This window comes from Kryptolebias marmoratus, linkage group LG11 (assembly GCF_001649575.2).
Source record: "Kryptolebias marmoratus isolate JLee-2015 linkage group LG11, ASM164957v2, whole genome shotgun sequence".
Lineage (NCBI taxonomy): Eukaryota > Metazoa > Chordata > Actinopteri > Cyprinodontiformes > Rivulidae > Kryptolebias > Kryptolebias marmoratus.
In genome coordinates, this window is record NC_051440.1 from 12,142,457 (window position 1) to 12,165,853 (window position 23,397).

A 23,397-nucleotide genomic window follows, 5' to 3' on the forward strand; every position below is an offset into this window, starting at 1 on the left:
GTAAGCTGATTGAGCACAGCGGAGTGTCACCCAGCGCAAGCAGAAATGTGGCCATCATGGACGGCACACAATGCCTCAGGTTGTCTGAAGCGGGGCATCGTGAGGCGGCAGAGTCGCCGTTTAACGACAACAACTTGGACCACACATACTGCACGTGGATATCAATAAAACATTATGTTTGTGTCAAACATTGTCACCTACATTGCAGGGTTTGTTGTGCATCGGATCATGTCTGCTGTATGTTGTGATGTTTGCAAAGCATCCTTAGTGTCAGCTGCTGTTCAACCATGTCATGAGGAGTTGTATCAGTTGTTAGAGTTGAAAAACAAAGGGGGGCTTGTCACACCATCACAAGGTGTAGTCCACATCCTCACAGCAGCAGAAAAAGGTATCAGGCTGTTCATGAGCACTGCATCAGCAAAGAACATCTGTTCTGTAAATAAAGTAACAATGTATGTGAAGAATGAATGTGGGGACATTGATCCACTTTCGTTAGTCCTCAGCATTGTTTATATAGCTCTGCGCCTCTAAGTTTACTGTAGCAAGATGGCGCCGCTTTCGCCGCATCTCGGCCCGAGCCTTTAAAGCGGCGTGTCATGTCTATCCATATAAGTCATTGGTATCGCCCCACTTGAAGTCAAAACTCTGACTTGGAAAGTGAGTTTGACCTCAAAATCAAATATGGCTGCTTCACTCATAAAAGTGGCGACATTTGTATTTGGTTTGTAGCTCTATAAATCAGTTCATTTGTAAAACAAACACGCTGCCGCTGTGTTTGGATGTATAAAACACCAAGAAATATATTGTCACGTGGTTGCGTTAGCCTGGTCACCGAGCAGAACAACTACAAAAGCTTACTGACTCGTGACTGGAACAAGTCATAGATAGGTATACATATATGTGTCAGTGGGAACAGGTTAAGCCCAGCGTCTGTCCCGGATCCGAGGTTTTTAATGGACATTGAACGCAGCAGTAATAGCTCGCTGTTTTTAGCCGTTGGTTAGCAGTGCAGCTAGCATCTTACCGTGTGTGCGAAACACACGCATAGACACACACCACACTGTGTAAGTAAATTTAGACAGACTTAAAGGCTCTAAAACAGTGGCGAGACGCCATTGTTTACGTAAACGAGCCGGTACGCTCGGCTCGGTTCGGTACTTTGGGTTCTACTGGTTGCGCCTGAGAAGCGGGATCGTTTATCTGCAAGCGCTGCCGCCGGTTAGCAACTTAGCAAGCTTGACAAGGTTGTAACTTTATTTTTTATTTTTATTTTTTCCTTCCACCTCTCTCATATTTAGTTGAGCTCCTTCGCAAATTATGCGACGAGAAGAAGGTGTGAGAAAACGCAGCTTTGACCGAGTCCCCCCGCTTTCGAGATGACAGGAAGAGCCAAGGAAGGCAACCTGAAGAGAAGGCTGTCGCTGTCCAAGAAGAAGGAGGAGAAGAAGAAGAAGAAGGGGGATGATGAAGCTGGGACCTCTGGCACCATCGCCTCGTTCTTCAGCAGCCAGCCTCCACCCCGACTGGCATGCCCCCTGTGCGGCCAGCTGGTACCGAGGTTCCGGATCAACGAGCACATCGACTGGCAGTGTCCGAACTTCCAGAGGGGAGGCAGCCCCGCCGGGAGCACCGACGCCGTGTCAGACACCCGGGTGTCGCCCAGAACCGGTCCCCCGAAGTCCCCGGAGCCGGGTCAGAAAGTGGAAGGGGGAGGAACCAAGACGAGCCCGTACTTTAAACAGAACAGCTGCCAGCAGACACCGCGGGCAGTGAACAGCAAGACTGTGGTCCGGACTGTTGACTTGGGAAGTCTGTCCTCTAAGCTGTCCAGAAAATGTCGCAGCAGGCCCGAGAGGGACCCCACAGAGGACAGCTCTGCCCCCAGTGAGACACTCAGCAGCTCCCAGAAGGAAAATGTTTTGATCCAGAGCTTAGAGGAGGACAAGAGAGACTGTGCTGAAGTCTTAGCCTCCATCCTGGACCCTCTAGCAGCATCATGTTCAGGGACGGGACACAAAGCACTTAAATCTGACACGGTCCAGCCAGGTCCTCTGTCCAAGCCAGCAAAGAGGAGAAAGGAAGTGACCTCCACTGGGAGGGAGTTTGGTTTCCGAAAGACATCCAAACTTGAGGGGACGAGAGGAGAACCGGAGCAGGCTTCGCCTCGCCAAAGCTCAAATCCACCTGAAACTGAGGCGCCGTCTTCTTCCTGTGGCCCGGCTCCGACTCCAGAAGGGACACGTCCTGCGGGTACCCGCGTGGATTCGGTTCAGGACCCCAGTGCCGTGGAGAACCGGAGCGCCAGTCCCTCCTCGCCACTTCCCTCCTCGCCACTTCCCTACTACCTCCGCAACTTCAGGACCGTGCTGCACGCCGTGCTGGAGAACGAGGACGACGCGGCTCTGTTCGACCAGGGGGACATGTCAGCCGTGCGCGCGTTCGACGACTTGTCAGGTGTTTTGTCACGCGTCAAGTCGGCGGAACCATAATAACAAGTGACAAAAACGAATTCCTGATTGTTTGTTTGTTTATCTCCCGAAGTGGTGGCTCAGAAGCTGTACGTGAGGCTCTTTCAGAGGAAGCTGAAATGGCTCCAAGTTAGTAAACTGGATTATGAGGAGATCTGCAGTAATCTGGGACCTGTGGCACTGGAGCTAGCTCAGAGTGGTTTTCTGCAGACAGGTAAACGACCCAAATATAACTTTACTTTCATACCACACATGTAAGAATTTTGGATAAAACTCCCCCTTGATTTGACCTGTTTTATGAACAGAAACATGTAGATTAACTCCTGTCCACCTGTGTTGTTGATCCGTCTCAAAGAGGAGGACCTGGAGGACCTCGGGGAGGCTCTGGAGCTCCTGCCAGCCCCTGAGCTGAGAGCTCTTGCCAAGACTTTCCACCTGGGCGGCTCCAGCGCTCAGAAGCAGCAGTTGGTCGATGGGCTTCTCCGCCTAAGCAGGCAGAAGTCCTTCTTCTCTCTGGCCTCCACCCGGAGCAGCGTTGGGACAGTCATGCTCGGACGGTGAGGCCAGTCGTCCGCTCTGTGGTCACGGTCACGTGGGGCTGTGGCGCTGACGGCCTCGTTTCTCTTTGTCGAAAGGGCGAAGCAGCTCGCCGGCCCCTGCGTGCGCCTGTCTCGTGGTCCCCGGGCTGTTTTCTCTCGCGTCCTGCTGCTCTTCTCTTTGACGGACACCATGGACGAGGAGGAAATGGCGGCCGGCGGCCAGAACCAGCTCTTCACCATCCTGTTGGTGAACTCGGGGCGCCTGGCCTTCCCGGAGTACACAGTGCAGCGGGTGGCCAAGGTGTTTCGAGATCGAGAGGATCTTATCAGGTAGGGGAACTCCCGAAGCAGCTTCTCGTGTATTTTAAATAACCAAGACAGGTGGAAAACAGTGACCCATGACTCCATCCATCTCACTAGGTATGAAGCTTCCATGCGCGCTCTCCTGGAGGTCACCACAGAGATGCAGGGCGGTCGGTGGGAGGTGGCGCTGGAGCTTTACACGGCCGCTAAACACGCCTGGTGTGAGCTGAGGGCGAACCACGACCTGAGGTCAGAACCTAACACCTGGTTCACATGGCAAGATTTCAAAATTGGCAGACAATTTTCAAAACATAAGAGATGGCACACATGATGACAAAAAACCTTAGGCAGACCAGGTTTGATCAGACACACGGCAGGAGTATCGCTTGAGAGTCATCCCGATGATCGGGGCCTTCTGAGATTGTCGGAAGGGAAAAATCAGGACAAAATCATCATAAAAATCTTGCCCTGTGAACTAGTTCAAAATCCTGTCGTCTAATTCTGACCCTCTAATTGCCGCGCAGTCACCAGGAGGAGCTGCCCGTCTTCCTCCGCAGCTTCACCGCAGGATGGGCTTACACTCGGATCTTCTCCAGGGGAGTGGAGATTCTGCAGAGGCTGCGCCGCTACGAGGTTTACCGTGCTCCCTGAACCAGACGTGCTTATAAAACTAAATACATACTACATACTATGCTACATTTTTTTTAAAAGAATGACGAGGATTTGTCGCCGTTTTGTCCCAGGAAGCAGTAGAAGAGCTGCGGTCCTTGCTCAAGCAGCGCGTTTACTGTCCCGACAGTCGCGGGCGATGGTGGGATCGGCTGGCGCTGAACCTTCACCAGCACCTCAAAGAGCCTCAGCAAGTGAGCACAAGTAGTTGAGACGATGCCTTAATCTGATCGAGTAGTCCTTTTCTCCCCACGTTCTCCCATTTATTGGACTGTGTTCTTTGTTCTCCCGGACTCTTAGGCTATCTGTGCCATCAGAGACGGGCTGTCGGACCCCCTGGTGCGAACAGGACATAAGCTCTCCCTCCATCAGAGAGCCCTGAGGATGAAAGAGGCTGCCGGCTGCAGGAAGTACCGCCTCCAGCTCCGAGACCTGCCCACTGTTCAAGTCCAAGATGTCAGACATGTCAGTTTCTCCACAATATTCCAGTGTCGAGAGGGGGGGGGACATCTGGGTAATACTGAAGGTGTAATCATTTATAAGTGTATTTGTGCTCGCAGGTGACCATTCGAGGACAGCTGTTTCCTCACGAGGGTGGCACGGGGAAATCCAGGTTTCTCCTCCCGGCCACTAAAGAGGGGGAAGAGGATGCTCGTGCGACTGTGATCTGCTCGGTGGAAGAGCTGTGTTTGGCTCATTACAGAAAACAAGGGTTTGACCAAGGTGAGCCACATTTAATCTCCTGTTGGAGACCGCGGGGACCCAGGCTCTGTTTACACGAGAATCATCTCTGCAGACGTTCTTCAGTGTTTATTCAGGCAAATCAACAAGGAAAAAAAAAACCCCGTATTTCCATGGATACGGCTGCACTCATTCAGTCTATGCCATGCAGGGTTGCCAGATAAGAAATGACGAACTATCGTATTGTCGCTTTAAGATGATTGTATTTTGACACAAACTCTCTTATATGAAGTGCGATTAGTTGTGTGCTGTGATTGGTGAACATGTGCGCCGAAAAAGAGGGGAACTTGACCCTAAAACTATGTCATAAAATAGCAATTATCGCATATCTGGCAACACAGATGCCAGGCTTTCAATCAGACACTCATCTAGCCTGGAGCATGTAAACAATTATAACCAAAATGGTGCATACACAGATGTTTTTTTGGACCTACGGTGAGATTGGGTCACTGCTCCATGTTGAAAAGGACGAATAACATGAACAGCACTCTGTTATCTGCTCTTATTATTGTTGTTGATTTACTTGTGCATGTGCAGAACAGCTGTTGACTGCAGCCTGCGGTGCGCCATGTGCGATTTTACACGTTGCAGCTTCCTTTAAAATGCGAACAGGAGCATCCGAATATCTCTACCCTGAGACCTGGCTTCAGGAAGCTTCGGTTTCAGAAAAAAAGAAGCGTTGTTGTCGTGTACACGAACTGCTGAACCGCAGCAGAAAATCTGCTGCTACATCCAAAAACAGAGCAGCGTAAACGTGTCTTCTTCTGCGTGGCAGGGATCCACGGGGAAGGATCGACGTTCTCAACCCTGTTCGCTCTTCTGACGTGGGACGTCATCTTCATGTGCGGCATTCCAGACGTCTTCCGAAATCCGTACCAGGTGAGGCGAGCTGCGGCGGGGGTTTGGTGTTTTCACGCGCGCGCACACCACCCCCCGTAGAAAGGCTCAACTCCTCCCTTGGCTCTCTCCTCGCAGACTTGCCCCCTGGATCTTCACACCGACTGTTTCTACGAGAACAGGAAGGACGCCTTCGCGTCTCGTGTCCAGACGCTTCGTGAGGCCTCTGCGGAAACGCTGCGCGGCATGCTGGGAGATGCCTGGAGCTCCCAGGAGGGGAGAGCGTGCTCACTGGTCAGCTGGGAGCGTTTCTCGTCCGTCCAGCAGGCGCAGGTATCCACTGCCGCTCGGAAACGTGGATCTTCAGTGTCATCAGTCACTGTTTACGTCCCGCTGCTCGTCTATAAATACGTATCTGTGTTACTGTAGGCACCAGCGTGGCTCTAACCCTCACTCCCTCTCATTTATGCTCTGTTCGCAGTCTCTCGTTGGGTGCCTCGGAGGAGCCTTCCTAGGCGGAATCGTAGAGCGAATGGCCAAAGACTACAGACACTGCCGCGGAGGTCTGCCTGACCTTGTGGTGTGGAACACCTCGGACAACAGCTACAAGGTGAGTCCAGCGACTGGTTTTCAAACGACACGTTTGTCCTCCTCGCGTGAGTCCAGAGGCTCGTCGCCGTCCCGGGTAACCGCTGATGTCACGCCGTTGCAGCTGGTGGAGGTGAAGGGCCCCAACGACCGGTTGTCCCACAAGCAGCAGATCTGGCTGGACGAGCTGCAGAAGCTGGGGGCCGACGTTGAGGTGTGCCACGTGACGGCCACCGGAGCCAGAGGGGACCGCCTGGAATGAAGCGAGGGGCTGACGGGATGGACCTGCTGCTGACCAAGGAGTCCAAATGGAGACACCAGGGAACGGACTCTGTGGGTTAAAAGAAAAAAAAAACAGCGTTTTGTTTTAATTGATGCTCCACATCAGTATGAGTTTGATCCGTATCACAGGTAATGAAGCGTTTTATCTTCTAAAAGGCTCAGCTTGCAGATAATTTAAGGTGATGTGTGACCAAAAAATGGATCCAACTACCACACAAACCCTTTCTGAAACACGATATCATCCAGCTTTCGGTTACCAAGCAACGACCACTCATCTTTCTCTATAAACGGCATCAGCTCCACGAGTTTCTTATGGAGTTAATTATTGGGTTTTGTTTAGATTTTATTTTTTTACACCCCATAAGTCGTCAAACATCATCTGGTGCCAAGAAAGAAAATCATGACGCTTAAATATTGATTGACGCTGACGAAAGGTGAATGTTTGTCTGCGTCTGTTAGCAAAATATCTCATGAACTACTAAATGGAGTTTAACAAAACTTTCAGGAAATAATCACTGGATATTCCTCTAGGACGGATTAACTTCTGGGGCAAACGCAAATCAAGATGCTCGCCACAGCTGAGCGACATCAGCTGACACGAAAATGGCTATGACTCGGTCAGATTTGCAGTTACTGGCCTAAAATCTTGCACGGTTGTAGCTGAGAGTCATACCACGATGGTAACAAAGTATTTTATTACACTACAGCAAACAAAGACACGGCTGCAAAGTTCATTTCAGTCAAAGTTTTTAGGACTAGATACTGTTTTATGCTACATTTTTGTAGCTGAACTGAATTTATTGTGAAATGATAAATAAATATGTGGTTACTGAAGTATTAAATATAACTTTGGTTTGATTTTCCTGTTTTATTGTCTGTTTTGTTGGATTTATTATAGCCTGTTTCTAAGAGGAATACTTGTGCCCATATGTTGAGCTGTATGGCAAGCCCATTTATTATTTAATAGTTAGGCTCTTTAAACCAGATATCCATAATTTGATTCTTCTTAATCTAAAACAGATGTTTCAAATATCCATCATTACTCCTAACCGCAGTAAAAATGTCAAATATCTTGAATGCCAGTCTTTTACGGACAAACGACTTGACATTATTTTTCACAATCTTTGGGTTTTAAACGTTAGATACTCACAGAAACGTGATCTGAAATAGACCTCCTTCTGGGAGAAACTCCCATTTCATTAAATCAAAAATGTAATTGTTACATGTCAGGATTTTAGTTCTAGATCTCCTAAAGGAAAACCTCTCAAATACAACTCTGAATATTCAAAAAGATTTGAACTAATAAATGCTTAATGTGTGTGAATGCTGATTTACTTCACTGAAATATACGCCGAAGGAGCTGAAACGGAATTGGCAAAGCTATGAGAAGATGATGCAAAAGGTTAGCTAAGTGTAGCAAAACAGTAGCTATGAGCCACAAGTAGCAAAATGGTACTTAGAAGCGTAAAATAAAACATTAGCTACATTTTAAAAGTGAAAAAAAAAATGCTGGATAAAACATAAATGTGGGCAAAAGGTTAGTTAAATGTAGCAACACGGTAGTTAAGAGCCACAAGTAGCAAAATGGTAGCTAGAAGCTAAAAATAAAACGTTAGCTACATTTAATAAAATAGAAAAGATGCTAACTAAAACCTAAATGTTGCAAAAAGTTAGCTTAATGAAGCAAAACTATCTAAAAGCCACAAGTAGCCAAATGGGAACTAGAAGCTAACAGTAGCAAAAGGCTAGCTAACAGTAGTTACGGGCTAGCTAGAAATAGCAGAACAGTAGCTAAAAGCAGCACAAGAAGACAAAAGTAGGTTAAGCATGCTGAATCAGATTTTAACAATGTTTTTTTTTAGGAACTGAGGCGATATTAATGTTATTATTGGGCAAATTTGTATTTGTAAAAGCGAGTTTAATATTCTGTAAAGTGTAAAAGTCATTAAAACCAAAAGTCAAAGCACCCATCTCCTGAAGTAGCTGAACGTTTTAATTCAGCATTCACACAATTATTAAAAGGAGTGTAGTTTTAATATTTGATACAACGGTCTGCCATACTAGTTATGTATTCAGGCTTTGGATCATGGACGCTTTTTTTTTGGGAGGGGGGAGGCAGGGATCCCAGCTTTCCCTGCGTCTGACGTCACGACGCAGGAGCCAGAGGAGGCGATGAGAGGAAACTGCAACAAACACACAGGGCGTCTGCGCTTACCTAAATAGGACAATAAAGTGAAATCGGGATCAATGCTCTAACAATGGATTTGTCATCTGTGCTACCCCTTCAAGCTTTCCTCTTCGTGTATTTACTAAGCTGCACCCAAGGTGAGTGAGGCATTTTGGGAGGAAACCTCACGGGCTTGTGCGGTAAATCCGCGATTCGGCGGCTGAGACGGGAGCGGAGAGATCCCGATAGCCCGTCAGCTAGCTGTGGAGGGCGGGTGTGGGGGGTGGGTGGTGGTGGAGGAGGAAAGGATCAGCGGCGGGGCCTGCTTGTTGTGAAGCGGACTGCACCCTTTTCGCCGTCGCTTACTTTCGGGGAGGGGGGGAACCAACGGAACTCACGCGCAGCTCGGAGGCCGAAACGGCGACGCGCGCGCGCGGTCAGCCCGTTGCGAACCGACCCGAGGCGAGCCGTTTCCGCGGGTTGTCACCGCCTTCGCGGCCGGCTCCGGGGGCCGGTTCCGCCGCCGCCGCCGAGCGAGCGAGCGAGCTGCCGACAGCCATTGTTGTGAGAAGATGGAGAAGCGGACCGTTAGCTCGGTGCTAGTTAACGGCAACAGTTTCACCCCCACCGAAATCCAACCACCGACATTTACGTGGGCGGAAGCAGCTTAACCACACAAATGATTCTTTATTTTTTTAAGAGATATTTCTATTTTCTCCTGTCCGTGTCGTCATCTCCTGCCTTGTTGTTCTTTCTGTAAGAATTGGTCAATAAAAATTGCTAAATGCGACGAGTTGTTGGCAACAAAATTGCCTCCTTTAATAGATATTATGCTCTTTAATCGTATGTGAGGATAAATAATAAATCTTCATACCTCTATAAAACTCTAAGACATTTAAATTCAAATTTTTGGGGTCAAAAAGAGCACCCAGATCTCTATTTCTCAACTTGCATCTTACATAAATGGAGTTTTGCATTGATTTTTTAAATTTGTTTTAAATCACCAGTCCCTGCTTCTTAATTTTTTTTCTCCCAGGCCCTGACAGATGAAGTAATTTCACTGCTATAGTCATGAGTTTCCTCACTTCTCACAGTCATCTTGATGAAAAATTTAATGTTGCTCCCTAAATATTTCATTCAGGCTGCTTATGAACAGTAAAGTAGTTGAAATCTGGTCTCCCGTCTCCTCCTTGTTCCACATCTTTACCTCGTACAGTAAATTATGGCATCTCTTTATCTTTAACAATCTCAGTCTTTCAGGAGAAACCAAGTGTGCGCGTTTAAAACAGAAGTGTTAGTTTCTCTGAACGGAAGGAAGTAGTCCGCTGGCTTAAAATTGAGTATATCATGGTGTGTTTGAGTGAATCAGATGGTTGACAAGAAGTCCTGTCCCCTCACGTCCACCGCTGAGGTGGCGTAGAACCTCACGGACTCGCCACCCAACCCTGAGTTCCAGGTCACCAAACCGTCCAGGCACACGGTCGTTGAAACGTCCACCGTCGGCCACAACGCCGTTTACGACACGCCTGACGCCGAGTATGTTCCTTGGTTCCCAAAACAGAACGGCTTTGACCAGTCTGGGCGTAGACCGAGAACATCAGCGTCCTGGAATGTCCCCAAAAAGAACAAAACAAAACTGGAATGATGGCAGACTTCAGCTTTTTCCCCCAGCAGAAAGCAGTTTTATGTTCTGACTGACAGCAGCGCAACGCTTGTGCAAAATTCCAGATTTTGGCGAACTCCATTCAGCTGACCTCAGTGGATCCGGAACGTCGCTGAAAATCGCTCCCGAAGGAAAAACGTTCAGTGTCCAGCTTTTGTGTCTTCAAGCGAAAACCTTCGCAGAACTAGAACTCTTTACCTGTTGCGTGCAAATGTCGTGGTGTAGTCCTGTTTGTTTTGTTTTTTTATCGGATCGGACCAACTGAGCTTGTCGTTGCACACGCGTCTCCTTTGTGTGAACGACTAAAATGTCCTGCAGTTTTTCCATACTAGGTGCAGAGGCCATTTTGAACGGAGCCTCTCTCTGGACTGTGGCCGGTTGGCGGTCAACACTCGTCCTGAAACGTTCGGGCGCCGAGGTATCGCCGTGTGGAGTTCAGAAATGTGTTCAAAGTAGTCGTGACGTTACTGCGGGCGCCTCGAGCCTCTTCTCTATTTGACTTCTTGTGTTTTCGACCCCCCACCCCCCCATCCCCAACATCCAGGTCTAAAGCCCACACTAAATGATGGATCCTGATTATTTTAAAACTGCTCCAAGTCTGCCTGCCTGCCTTCATTTCTAAAGTGGGCTCCAGCAATTAATTAATTCAGAATAACATGAAAAATAATCTGCGCGGCCAAAAAATTGAGCGGAACTTGAACAAATTGGCAGCACGGCTGGCTGGTCGCTCAGTGGAAATCTGTTTTCTCGCGGTTTTCTCGCACTTTTGAGTCACCAAACAGAGAATTTCTGTAAGGCTTTGAGTCGGCTCTGTCTTTCGGCTCTCCGTTTTTCATTTGGCCTGCGACGCTCCGGTGCCACGAACGGTGTTTTATAACATAATCTGGTAATCTTTCAGCCAAGGAGCAGCGAGGGTTTTTTTTTGTTTTGTTTTTCCCAAGAAACCCATAACAGCGTTCCCAATAAAGACGAGCAATAAAGGCTTGGGATTGATTGTTCGAGTAATTCACAGGACGACATTTTCCCAGCACAAAGTTTTACTTTTTTTTCCCCCCATAAATGTAACAAAAACCGAATATGAGCTGCTGTGTGGGAGAAGAGAGCATTCTGTAATCCGTTTATTCAGTAATCTGTCCGTTTCTTGATGTGGTCACAGGCTTTAACATGATGTTCAGAGATGTCCGTTGTATTGCCTGGTCTTAAAAGTGTTTGAAAAAACCCCATGAGTTCAAAAGTGTCTTAGTTCTGTAAAAAAAAAAGGGAGGCAGATAATTACACGGTGGCTGCGTCGTTGCTTGCTGATGAGACTTAAGCGTATTTACCCCAAAATTAAGCGTGTTTAGCCAAAAATGGCAAAGAAAGCTGTCCGCTGTTAGTGGTGAGGAGATGAGGACGGTCGCTGCGGCGTCGTTCGGCAGAAGCAGAGTTGTGGGGAGGTTGTGTTTGAGACTATGTTTTTCATCTTCTTTGTTGGTTTTCCCTCACAGGACACTACAGGAACCCCCTGAACAAGTACATCCGTCACTATGAAGGCCTGTCGTACGACACCGAGCTCGTCCACACCAAGCACCAGAGGGCCAAGAGGGCGCTCTCCCACGAAGACAAGTTCCTCCACTTAGACTTTCACGCCCACGGGAGGTTTGTTCGCTTTTTGTTTTTGTCCCCCCCCCCCCCCAAAGCTTTTTGACCGATCGTTAGGCTGCGCCCTCTCAACTAACCCCGTTTACCTCCACTGTCTGCGGGTCAGAGTTCTGTAAACGGAGCCGGCCGTGGGCTCGAACCTCTCTCGCGCTCGTTGCCATTCGCTGAAAACCCCGTTAATAGTGGTTTGAAACATCCCACCATTAGCTTCGAAGTATATCTGAATTTTAGAAGTGTGCCTTGATTTGTTCTCATTTAGTTTTTATTTGTTCGGGGCCGGCTCGATAGAAGCTAGATGATTTCCTTTCGGTTAAACACCACAAAACGGGACGTTCAGCAGTGTTATCTTTCGGCTCGTGCAGATTGTCCCTTTATGGGATTTAGATGGCGATAATCTTGGGGGGGGTTCGGATTATTCGTGAGAGAAAACGAGCTTTTCCTCGACTGCATTTGAGGGTTTCGTGATCACACGAGCAGATGAATTAGTTGTTTTAAAATAGGCTTCATTTGCTCAGATGGATGGAGAACTTCAGATTGTCCTTTTTTTTTTTTTTTTCCCAAAGACGTGGCATTTGGAGACTTTCTAACAAACAAAGTCACTACCATCTGGCTTGAAACTTGGCAAACGCTGCGTATCGTCCTGCAGCTCCTAAACGGCGATTCTGCTTCATAAAAAGGAGAGAGAAAGACGTGCGAGAAGAGTCCTGTTTATGATTATACTTTTTGAGTCTTGATCAGATGATTGCATTTAATCTTCTTCACATTTAGCTCCTCCTGGTTGGACGCTACGGTGATTGCAGCGTTTTGTTCCGAGCGTGTCGAGGAGGATTTTGCGCAAGGGCCCGTCGTGTCTCTCCGGCATTTTTTTTTTTTCTTTCTCCCCTTGTTGTTATCGCTTCTACGCTTATTGGCTCTGCTGCAGCAGCTCTCAGTGAATGAAAAAGTAAGATAACGGGTCCAAGGAAAGTGCAGCAGTAACTACAGGGGGCGGAAACGACTAAACCGTCTAAATAAGTTATGACTGTGTGTCGACGTCGCATCTGGGGGAAAAAAAACAGCTTGGTGGTGACTCTGCAAGGCTCTTGAATTCCCCTGGATCGTCTGTCAGGGCAGGGCAGTCCTAACAAATGAAACTGAATGCAGATGGATGTATTTTTTTTTGTTGTTTTGTTTTGTTTTAACTCATTAACTCAATTCTCTTCTCATCTGAGGAGCTCTCTCTCACTTCCAAGCCGTATTTAGAGCTCAGGAAAGTCCAGAACAAAATGAAGGGTTGAACTCGGAAAGCTTCTCGGACGAGAGGCGAAACGTTTTCAAGAGTCCGAGAGGTTCCACCGTCTTCTTTTTTTTTTTTTTATCGTAAGAGTTCATTAATGTTGAGATCCGGTGTAAAAAGACCTTTTTTTTTATGCGATTCGCAGCATTTTGACACGTATAAAACCTTTCAGCGGCCGCTCGAGCCTTGCGAATGGGGGGGGTATTGTCAGCTGAACAGATCCCACATCACTTGGGATAAAAACCGCTCAGACGTGCCAACAAAATGCCTCCCGAGTCAGAAGAGACCCGCAGGAGTCCATTGTTCCAGGAAACGAAAATGCATTTTCTTATCAGTAGGTTCGCAGCTTCTTGGTCTTGTGTAGGAACTTATTTGTACTATTTTATTATAATGTACACTTTTTTTTTTTTTTTTTGCATGTTCCTTGAGAACAGTAGCCTAACAGCTGTGCGGGTGTTGCCAAAGAGGAGATGTTTGGACACAGAGAGGACGTGGAGGTAGTTGGAGTGAGGACAGAGGACAGAGTTAGATGGAGGAGGAGGACTCGCTGTGGCGACCCCTGAAAGGAGAAAAGAGAGGAAGAAAAAGAAGAAGAAGAAGCAGTGTTGCCTTGAACCAAAAATTTACTGGAATCTGTTTGTTTTCTTGCCAGATGTTTGATCAGCAAAGTGCAGCCCGACGTCGTTAGGATGTCCTAATTATTTGTTAGTTTCCTGCTAAATGAACGCAGCGGCGTCCTCTCCTCTAACAGAATGAAGTTCATACTACCATAGAGAAAAACATTCGTTTGTCACGATCCTCTGCCCTGCCCTTTATTTTCATTTTTTCATTTTTTTCGTAAACATGCTCTTTCGTGTTTAGCCACTGTGGCCGTGCCGACGCACACAGGTTCATACGTTTGGCTCAGCTGCGTCACAGTGTTTGATTCTGGGGTCCTCGGTTTCCGCTCCAGCCTGATGCGTGGCGATAACGTGCTGATTTGCCAACTTCCTGTTCAAAAGAAGATAAGATTTCACCTGGAATCTGATGCAGTTCTTGTGTCGTCTTTGTTCCAGAGAAATGAACTGTCCAATTTGTTTTCACTTTATTTATTTATTTTTTTTCTGTCATTTCAGGCATTTTAACTTAAGAATGAAAAGGGACACCACGTTGTTTGCCCCAGATCTGAAGGTAGATGTTTCAGGAGAAGAAATCCCGTACGACACTTCCCACATCTACACCGGTGAACTCTACGGTAGGGCTGCGATTCGAACACGCTTGCTTCGGTGTCCCGCCCCAGGGCCCCGGAAGCTCGTCGAGTTATGAAACCCAAGTGCCTTCATTCCCGCGTTGAGGCCTTTTGGAAACGAAACAGCTCTGTTTGGATTTTTATTTTATTTTTTTTCTCCAGGTGAGAAAGGCACTCTGACTCACGGCTCCATTGTAGATGGTAAGTTCGAGGGCTTTGTGCAGAGCTACCACGGCACTTACTACGTGGAGCCAGCGGAGAGGTACCTGGAGGGCAAAGACGTGCCCTTCCACTCTGTCATATACCACGAGGACGACATACGTGAGTCCCTCGCACCTGCGCCCGCACAAACAACTTTGGCAGGGGGTTTTCTTTGTGTCATCCGGCCTGTGTAATTTGCCACATGCCTATGTAAATGTGTGACAAGAAAAGTGTAAGGTTAGGGCTGCTGAGCTGATGGCAGACTGGTGTGATTGCCCCCCCTCCCCTACACACACACACACACACTCACACCCCAGGGAGCAGAGAGATACCCGAGGTGCTCATTAGCTGAGTAATACAACCTTTCTCTCAGGCTGCAGGCTTATTTAAGCAGTCTGCGCAGTGTTGGTACTAATCGTGAGCACCGAGTACACTTCACTACACCGGCACCCCGTAATTTGAAATCATCTGCGAACACACAGCAAGTAGCTGAGGGGCAAATTAAACAGGACCGTGAGAGGAAACACTAATGAACATGGCAGAAAAGCAACAGCTCGCGCAGCACAGCCGGGCGTATCGAGTGGCGTATAAGTACATCCATTAGCTGATCGTGAATAGCACCCGGAATAGAATGACTCATGGGGGGGGGTGGGGTGGGGTTAAGTAGCTAACGTCGTCTCCATAATCCAAACACATTTTGTGTCTTGCCTCTGTCGCTCAGACTATCCGCACAAGTACGGCCCAGAGGGAGGCTGCGCCGACAGCTCCGTGTTTGAAAGGATGAACAAGTATCAAGCCTCGGCTGTGAAGGAGCCGACCAAGGTGAGCTCACGGGATGCAGTGCAGCCATAGGTCTGGGAAAATGTCAAATGTGTTCCTTTAGGTTAAAGATGCTCATCGTGGCGGTCTCTGAGCTGGTTTTATATCTGAAATATTAAATTTAGAGCTTGAAACATATCAATAAAAAGCAGATTTGTGCGTAACAGGCAACATTTTACTCCTTTATTTGTACTGTCAAACCTAATTTATCCTCGTTGCTGTGTTAGGGACTCGTCAAACATGCGTGCAGCACTCTGAGACAAATGAAGACAGATAACACAGATCACAAACACATGTAGTCCAGTCCGCAAAATCCAGCTCAGGAATGACGGTCTAAAAATACCTCGCGTGATTTATTTACTCACCAAGAATTGCCACGAGTATGTTTTATTCAGCCGTCTGCGTCCGACTCCCGCTCGCAGCAGGAGCTCGGCGCCGAGTCCGAGTCCGGCGACCCCGTGCTGCTGAGGAAGAAGAGGATGGCCCAGGCGGAGAAAAACACCTGCCAGCTGTTCATTCAGACCGACCACCTCTTCTTCAAATACTACAAGACCAGAGAAGCTGTCATCGCTCAGGTAAGCCCCTCCTAGAAACACGCCGCAGGTACGTTTAACAAATTTAAATTTCACAGCAAAATACAAAACCAGTTACCAGGTCAATCCGGTTTATCCCTTGTATATATAATATATTTAAATTAAATCCAGTTATAATCTTATTTATTAGGGACAAAGTCAGCTGTCTAGCTGAGAAAGCCAACAAAGTTGCCTTGACTTTGATCCCGAGCTCAGTCCCCGTCCTCGCCGTGCACGGGGAGGCGTGCACGTTGCGGAGGGAAGGACTTCCTTTTAATAGGAAGACACCTCCAGCAGAGCCAGACACAGGAAGGGAGGCCATCTGCCCCAACCAGCTGGGAGTGAGAGGACAGGAAAGGGACACAAATAAACACAGACACACCGGGCCAGGGACTCCTGCTGTGACAAAGAGATAAAAAAATAAATAAATAAATACACAGAACATTTTATCTGTAATGGGCAGCAGCAGCTATTAGCGCAAATAAACAAAGAGCATTTTTCCATTCCTTCGGTTTCTGTGAGCTGCTGAGCTTGTCTGCAGCGCCTGGCAGAGATGATGGAATCGGCACTCTTGGAGGAGGCTCTTTCGGTTGTTTAATTTTGTTTTTATGCAAAGGAAGCACGGACATTCAAACCTTCTGGCGTTGAGAAACAATTTTAAAAAAAAGAGAGAGAAATAGAATTGATCAAGTAGAGGAAAAAATAAAAGAGTGTGTTTATTAGTCTCCAGTTAAAAGGAAAGCTGCCGCACGAAGCAGACTGACGTGAATCATGGATCCAACAAAGAAAGGTGTCAGTTTAAACAGAGGTCCCCAAGCCCCGGTCCGCGGGCCGGTACCGGTCCGTGGGTTGTTTCCGTCATTTTTACCAGTGGCTGTAGCAGCAACGGCAGGACGCTGAACGCTGAAGGAATGTTGCGTTTTCCACTGAAGTCTTCAGTAAAATTATGACATTAAACTTCATTATAACAACTAGTGATGTCGTTAAAACTCGCACCATTCAGTCACCTAACGTAACCGACCTTTTTTAGGTATAAATGTAAATAAATGTTGCACTTAGGCAGCTGCTTGTCTCCTCCTTTTGTGTCCTTATTGTTCTTTACAGTAATAATAGGGGCCGAATTCAATTCAAATAGAGTGAACAGCAATACAAAAGACTAAAATAAATAGCATTTTCTCCCTGTGGTTTCTATTTTGTAACAGTTTATGCAATAAATCTGCTCCGTTGAGCAACGTACCATTTATTTTTGGGTTCTAAAACGATATAGCAGTCGATTATAGTTTGTCAACAGGTTGTTCCAGTTTAAGCCCAGAAACTTAAACAGAGATTGTTGTTTTTGTTTTTTGCACGTTTAGATCTCCAGTCATGTCAAGGCCATCGACGCCATCTATCAGGGCACGGACTTCATGGGGATTCGTAACATCAGCTTCATGGTGAAAAGAATCAGGGTGAGCATTTCCTCCCGTTTTTTTTCGGCTCGCGTCTCAGTTCTCGTCCCCCCCCCGCCTGAACCTGTTGCTCTGTCGTTCCCCGTAGATAAACGCCACCTACGACGAGCGAGAGCGGTCCAACCCGTTCCGCTTCGCCAACATCGGGGTGGAGAAGTTCCTGGAGCTGAACTCGGAGCAGAACCACGACGACTACTGCTTGGCTTACGTTTTTACTGACCGGGATTTCGACGACGGGGTGCTGGGACTGGCCTGGGTGGGGGCCCCCTCAGGTAAGGCAGGCAGGGAGAGAGGCCGCTCCCCTCTCGGCTAACGAGTCCAACCCACGTGTGCTAAACCTTTGGGAAAGAAGTGGTTTCAGCTCCAGGGGTCGTTCCCGCTTGTGTTTTCCTTCCCAGGGAGCTCTGGAGGAATCTGTGAAAAGAGCAAGCTGTACTCGGATGGGAAGAGGAAGTCTCTGAACACGGGAATCATCACCGTGCAGAATTACGCCTCCCACGTGCCGCCGAAAGTCTCCCACATCACTTTTGCACATGAAGTAGGACACAACTTTGGCTCCCCGGTAAGTTACTTACATGTAGCACGTAAAAAGGCTTCACCGGCGTTCGACTTTCATCTCTTCCCTTTCTAACCATTATTTTATTTTTTTTCCTCGCCGGAAGCACGACTCCGGATCTGAGTGCACCCCTGGAGAATCCAAGAGCCAGGACAAGAAAGAGAAGGGCAATTATATTATGTACGCGAGAGCCACGTCGGGAGACAAGCTCAACAACAACAAGTTCTCCGTTTGTAGCATCCGCAACATCAGCCAGGTGCTGGAGAAAAAGAGAGGCAACTGTTTCGTTGGTATGAGCTTTTTCTTTCAGTTATTTTATTTTTTTAGTTAAGTTTGCTTTTCTTTCTTTATCCATTTTAACTCTGGAGGGGATCATAACACGAACCGCATATTATTTTCACCCGCCGCTGAAAGGCTGAGGCAGACGATAATCTTTGTTCCTGTGTGTCTGTTACCAAAATATCCCCTGAACCGCTGGATAAATTTTAATGAAACTTGCAGAACGTAATCATTGGATGCACATCTTCAGCTGATTAACGTTTGGAGTCTGCACGATTCAAGATGGCTGCCACGGCCGACTCACCTTCAAAACCACAAAAATGTCTATAACTCAGTCAATTTTACAGATGTTGACCTGAAACTTGGTGTGGTAATAGCTGAGACTGAACCCCAACACGGATTCTGAGCACAGATTATCTTGTTCAGTCTGCTTATAGTTTTGCCGAAACCTATTTGGAGTCTACGCTGCCTGTTTTTTAGCAAAATATCTCACAAACCACTGGACAGATTTTATTGAAACTTTCAGGAAATAATCATCGGCTTTATCTCTACAACTGTTTAACTTTTGAAACCAACCCGATTCAAGATGGCCGCCACAGCCAGTCAACCTTAGAAACCACAAACATGGATATATTTCCTGAGATCACACATAACGTTATTTTCTGCCGTTTCTTAACAAAAGATGATCTCAGTCTAAAACTAAAAGGTGGCGGGTGACACGCATTCCCTTTAAAGAACGCTCGACTTTTAATTCTCATTTTGCTTTCCCTGCAAATCAGCGTTATCCAAACATCCTAATTAGGCAACTCAACCAGCCAGCTACGGGAACACTTGCTGTCTGATATTTGCTTTTAAACACTTTAGTTTTTTCTTTTTTTTCCCTGACAATATTTGGCAGACCCGTGTAGTCTTTGTTGTTATTTTTGTCGCAGCTGGCACAGTTGGTGTAATTTTCCCATCATTACCTGTGCGGAGCTGGTTAAAAGTGGCTCGGTTGTTTAAAAAAAAAAAAAATTTAGCACGTCATAAAACAGCTTTCGCATGCTCGCTGGTTTGGGTTATTTGACTCGAAGTCACGCGGGCCGTTTCGCTGCGACTGTGACACCCGGATGTTTATGCTTTTTCACAAACGGCTCCAGTTTTTGTTCAGATTTCTCGTGCCGGGCTCACACGCGGGTATGCTTCAACACATTTCTGTTGGTTTATTGCAGCAAACATTGATTTGTTTTGTAATGAGCTTCTTTTTTATTTTTGTACAGCCTGTGTTTGATTTCTTTTGTTTTTAAACTTTTCTCCAGTTTTTACAGACTGCAGTTTTGTGAAGCTGGAGTTTTATTTACTTTTTTTCTGTCCTGCAGAGTCCGGTCAGCCCATCTGCGGTAACGGCCTGGTCGAACCCGGAGAGGAGTGCGACTGCGGCTACAGCGATCAGTGCAAAGACGAGTGCTGCTACGACGCCAACCAGCCTGACAACAAAAAGTGCAAATTAAAGCCCAACAAAATCTGCAGGTAGAGTTTTACGTTTTCAGGGGACACGTTGGGGCGTTGTGTAAGAGAGATCTGCCAGGTCATTGTCCTTTTTTTGTTTGTTTGTTTTTTTCCCCCCATCCAGCCCCAGTCAGGGTCCCTGTTGTACCAAGGAGTGCATCTACAAGGGCCGTAACGAGAAGTGCAGGGAGGAGTCTGAGTGCGCTCACCAGGGCATGTGTAACGGCGTCAGCGCCCAGTGCCCCTCCTCCGAGCCCAAGGCCAACTTCACCGCCTGCCACGGAGAAACCCAAGTCTGTCTCAACGGGGTGAGTGACGGAGGACTTCGCACCTGAGCGGACCGGTTGCTGTGGCAACCCTGTTTTCATACCAGCCGATGTCTGATCTCGCCTGTCCCCACCCCCCCTCCCACCCCGTGCTCCTCCCCCGCAGGGCTGCTCCGGCTCCATCTGCGAGAAGTACGGGCTGGAAGCGTGCACGTGTGCCAGCCAAGATGGCAAGGACGAGACGGAGCTGTGCCACGTGTGCTGCATGGAGAAGAGTGAGTCACCTGCCTCTCCTCAGCCCCACACCCCCCTTTCATCCTCCTCAGGGCGCTGACCGCCTGCCTCTTGTCTCCGCAGTGAACCCCAACACGTGCAGCAGCACGGGCTCGGAGCGCCTGGCCCGCTTCTTTAACAAGAAGGTGACCACGCTGCCGGCCGGCTCGCCGTGCAACGACTTCAAGGGCTACTGCGACGTGTTCATGAAGTGCCGGCTGGTGGATGCCGATGGGCCGCTCGCCAGGCTAAAGAAAGCTATTTTTAACCCCGAGCTGTACGAGAACATCGCCGAGTGGATCGTGGTACGTGTCTGTCTCCTGATCCTGATTCGTCCGTGAGTCGCGCGGTGTCTGTGAGTTGATCCTGTTGGATTTTGCTCTCCATTCTTCCAGGCTCACTGGTGGGCCGTGCTGCTGATGGGCATCGCCCTCATCATGCTCATGGCTGGTTTCATTAAGATCTGCAGCGTCCACACGCCAAGCAGTAACCCCAAACTTCCCCCTCCCAAACCACTTCCAGGTGAGTGTTTTGATATGCAGAACGGAAACTTTTACTTATGCGCTCCAAATCAGTTAGCGTTGAATTTTAAGCTTTAGGTTGTTCGAACTGCGTGTCCCACTAAAGCACGTCAACCCAGCGGAAGGTACTGTTAGAGACTTTTAATTCAACTGATTTGTTTTACCCAAACCTTCACATCTCATCCTTCCATCACAGGATTTGTTTAGTTTTAACCCGGTGTTATGACGTCGCTGGTTTCAGTCCATTCAGAGCCGAAAGCTGCCCCTTAAAACGGCGATCGCGCCGACGCGGTCTCTCCCTTGTGTTCGACGAATTTCCCCATCGGCGCTGCGCTCGCGTTGTCTTCGTACTTCCCCCTCCCTTGTCATAGAACCCCCTCCCCCCCATCTGTCGCTCCATGTCTGCAAACAAAAATCAGAGAGCTGCAGGTTTTTGTTTTCCTTACGCCAAAAGAAAAAAAAAAAAAAAAAAGCTTGAGTAGCGGAGCGTGAGCGTACGGCAGCGAGCTGCGCACATGAATCGGTTTACATAAAGACAGCGGAAATCTAAGACTCTGCTGTTTGTTATGATTTCTAAGACAATGACAGATTTACACAATTAGTGACAGCTCGTTAGCAGTTAGTTTAAGAAGGCAGCAGTTCAGTTTTGGTGTCAGACTTTCATAACAAACCATATATAGATGAGAATTACTTCATTTTGTGACTTAATTTCTTTTAAAACAGAGAAAATGGGAAGTTTTCAGCTCTAAAAGGAAGCAGAAGATGCTCATTATTTCTGTATAAAGTTCTTTTAACAATAAAAGGATGTTTTGTTGTTTACAGCTGGTGTGTTTTTATTGAAAGTGCCGGGATAAATATGAGGCGTATTGATCGAGGCGTTCACCGTGACCCTGCAGTTTCTGCCGACGGCGACCTTCATTTTCATGCAGGAGCAAACCCGGCGGCGAGTTAGTCTCATAATGTTCTTCTCGTGGCAGGCACTCTGAAGAGGCGACGAGCGCAGCAGCACGCCAGCTCCCAGGTGCAGCACCAGTCGCAGCACCCGCACGCCCACGGCGGCCAGCGGCAAGGCCGGGCCCAGCCGCCGCAGCGGCAGGCGCAGCCCCAGCGGCACCACCGTCAGCCTAGAGAGAACTATCAGATGGGCCAGATGAGACGCTGAGACCCTGGCCTCGCAACCGGCCGCCTCCTTCCTCCTTCCTCCTCGTCCTCCTCCTCCCCCCTCCCCCAATGCCTTGGCTCCTCCTCGTGCCTACAGTGGGAAACAAAAGCGTCACTCCATCCAAAGAAAAGCCTGACATGGTTGTTAGTCGTCGTCATATCCTCCACCTGCGGACAGAACGGACGCGCGACAAAGAGCAGACGCCGTCTGGCAACTTGGCTGGCTCTTTGCGGAGTGGACTCGAACCATCAGCCATTTTCAACGCGGTGTGATCAAAAGCATCGCTTTTCCATCTTTGTTTTATTTTTTTTTTCTTCTCCTTTTTTTTTTTATTTTTTTGTTTTATTTTTTGAAGGCGTGCCAAGGAGTGAAGGGATCATGTGTAGCTTCAGTACCTTCTGTGATGTGTTTTTGGTTCTCTCGCAGCATCATCTCCGAGTGATTAGCCCGTGGCTACTGGTAAGTCGTGGTTTTTTTTGTTTTTGTTTTTTTTTTGGTTTTTCTTACTTTTCCCCTCGTCGTCTAAGCCAGGAATGAGAGACACCTGATGAGGATTTGTGGCACTTTTTGTGACGTACACATGTCGAAACGGCAAAAAGACGCAGGCTCCGGTCTCCCGTGCAGACAGTCTTCTGCATGTGACTGTAAATATTTAGTGTATCATAAGTGAAAACAAACTATTTCTTCTACTGTAAATGTGTAATTCTTCACAATGATTTTCTTTGATTTTTTTTTTTTTCTTTTTTTTTCGGTTAGTGCTCTCAGGATTTCTAACACATAAATGAAGGAGTGACGGTCGTCTCGTCACGGATTTCTTGCTGTTGAAGACTCAGCGGTTTTCAGTTCTCTCTACAGTCCTGTCAGATTTGTTTCATCCACTTCTATTAGACCGCTAGAATTTGATTTTGAACCTCGAAGGCCCAACATATCCAACATTCCCAGGCCTCCTCTCTGTTCAAGGTTCTTTTTTTTATTTTATTTGTATTTTATTTGCTTTTTGTCTTTTTTAAATGTCTTGCTAACATCACGTGTGGGATACAGCGACATGGGAACAAACAAACAAACAAACAAAAAAAAGTGAGAATCGCCCGGTTCGGCGACTTGTTGACCACTAACCGAAGAAGCTGATGACGTTCGCGCACGACGTGAAGGCCGCCGTGGATTGGTGCGGAAGTGAGCGGTTGTCACGTTGCGGAGTTAATCACATGAGTGTGGAAATAATAAAATTTTTTTTGTTAAAACGGTTTGTCTTAAAGCAGCAGGATGGAGGAGCGTCACGCAGCAGTTTGGTGCCGTTCTTTCACTCGACACATTCCCTGTTGTGTTCATTGCGACCACAGGAGACGAGCCGCTGGTTCCACTCCTTAAACAGCGGTGACCTCCTGGTTCAAGGACCGAACCCCCCACCCC

At 47.7% G+C, this 23,397-nt stretch overlaps 2 protein-coding genes across 5 annotated transcripts; both read left to right on the forward strand.

The window, feature by feature from the left end:
- The first annotated feature begins 939 nt into the window (after window positions 1-939).
- fan1 (FANCD2 and FANCI associated nuclease 1) lies at window positions 940-6,610 on the forward strand. 2 transcript variants are annotated; one of them, XM_017405608.3, is made up of 14 exons: window positions 941-1,064; window positions 1,299-2,454; window positions 2,542-2,682; window positions 2,824-3,025; window positions 3,104-3,337; window positions 3,428-3,559; window positions 3,835-3,943; window positions 4,054-4,173; window positions 4,280-4,444; window positions 4,540-4,702; window positions 5,496-5,599; window positions 5,696-5,890; window positions 6,039-6,167; window positions 6,270-6,610. In XM_017405608.3, exons 2-14 carry the CDS (start codon window positions 1,377-1,379, stop codon window positions 6,405-6,407), a joined length of 2,910 nt encoding a protein of 969 aa, XP_017261097.1. In that variant the 5' UTR covers window positions 941-1,064; window positions 1,299-1,376; the 3' UTR covers window positions 6,408-6,610. The 2 variants fall into 2 exon arrangements, with proteins under 2 accessions (XP_017261096.1, XP_017261097.1); XM_017405607.3 differs by having other exon boundaries at window positions 940-2,454.
- Window positions 6,611-8,571: 1,961 nt separating this feature from the next.
- LOC108230196 (disintegrin and metalloproteinase domain-containing protein 10) lies at window positions 8,572-23,391 on the forward strand. 3 transcript variants are annotated; one of them, XM_017406214.3, is made up of 16 exons: window positions 8,572-8,752; window positions 11,745-11,895; window positions 14,290-14,408; window positions 14,565-14,723; window positions 15,325-15,425; window positions 15,818-15,997; window positions 17,350-17,442; window positions 17,531-17,714; window positions 17,841-18,004; window positions 18,105-18,288; window positions 19,636-19,786; window positions 19,890-20,073; window positions 20,198-20,306; window positions 20,389-20,609; window positions 20,700-20,826; window positions 21,803-23,391. In XM_017406214.3, exons 1-16 carry the CDS (start codon window positions 8,686-8,688, stop codon window positions 21,985-21,987), a joined length of 2,379 nt encoding a protein of 792 aa, XP_017261703.1. In that variant the 5' UTR covers window positions 8,572-8,685; the 3' UTR covers window positions 21,988-23,391. The 3 variants fall into 3 exon arrangements, with proteins under 3 accessions (XP_017261703.1, XP_017261704.1, XP_017261705.1); XM_017406215.3 differs by having other exon boundaries at window positions 15,845-15,997; XM_017406216.3 differs by having other exon boundaries at window positions 15,848-15,997.
- The last annotated feature ends 6 nt before the right edge of the window (window positions 23,392-23,397 follow it).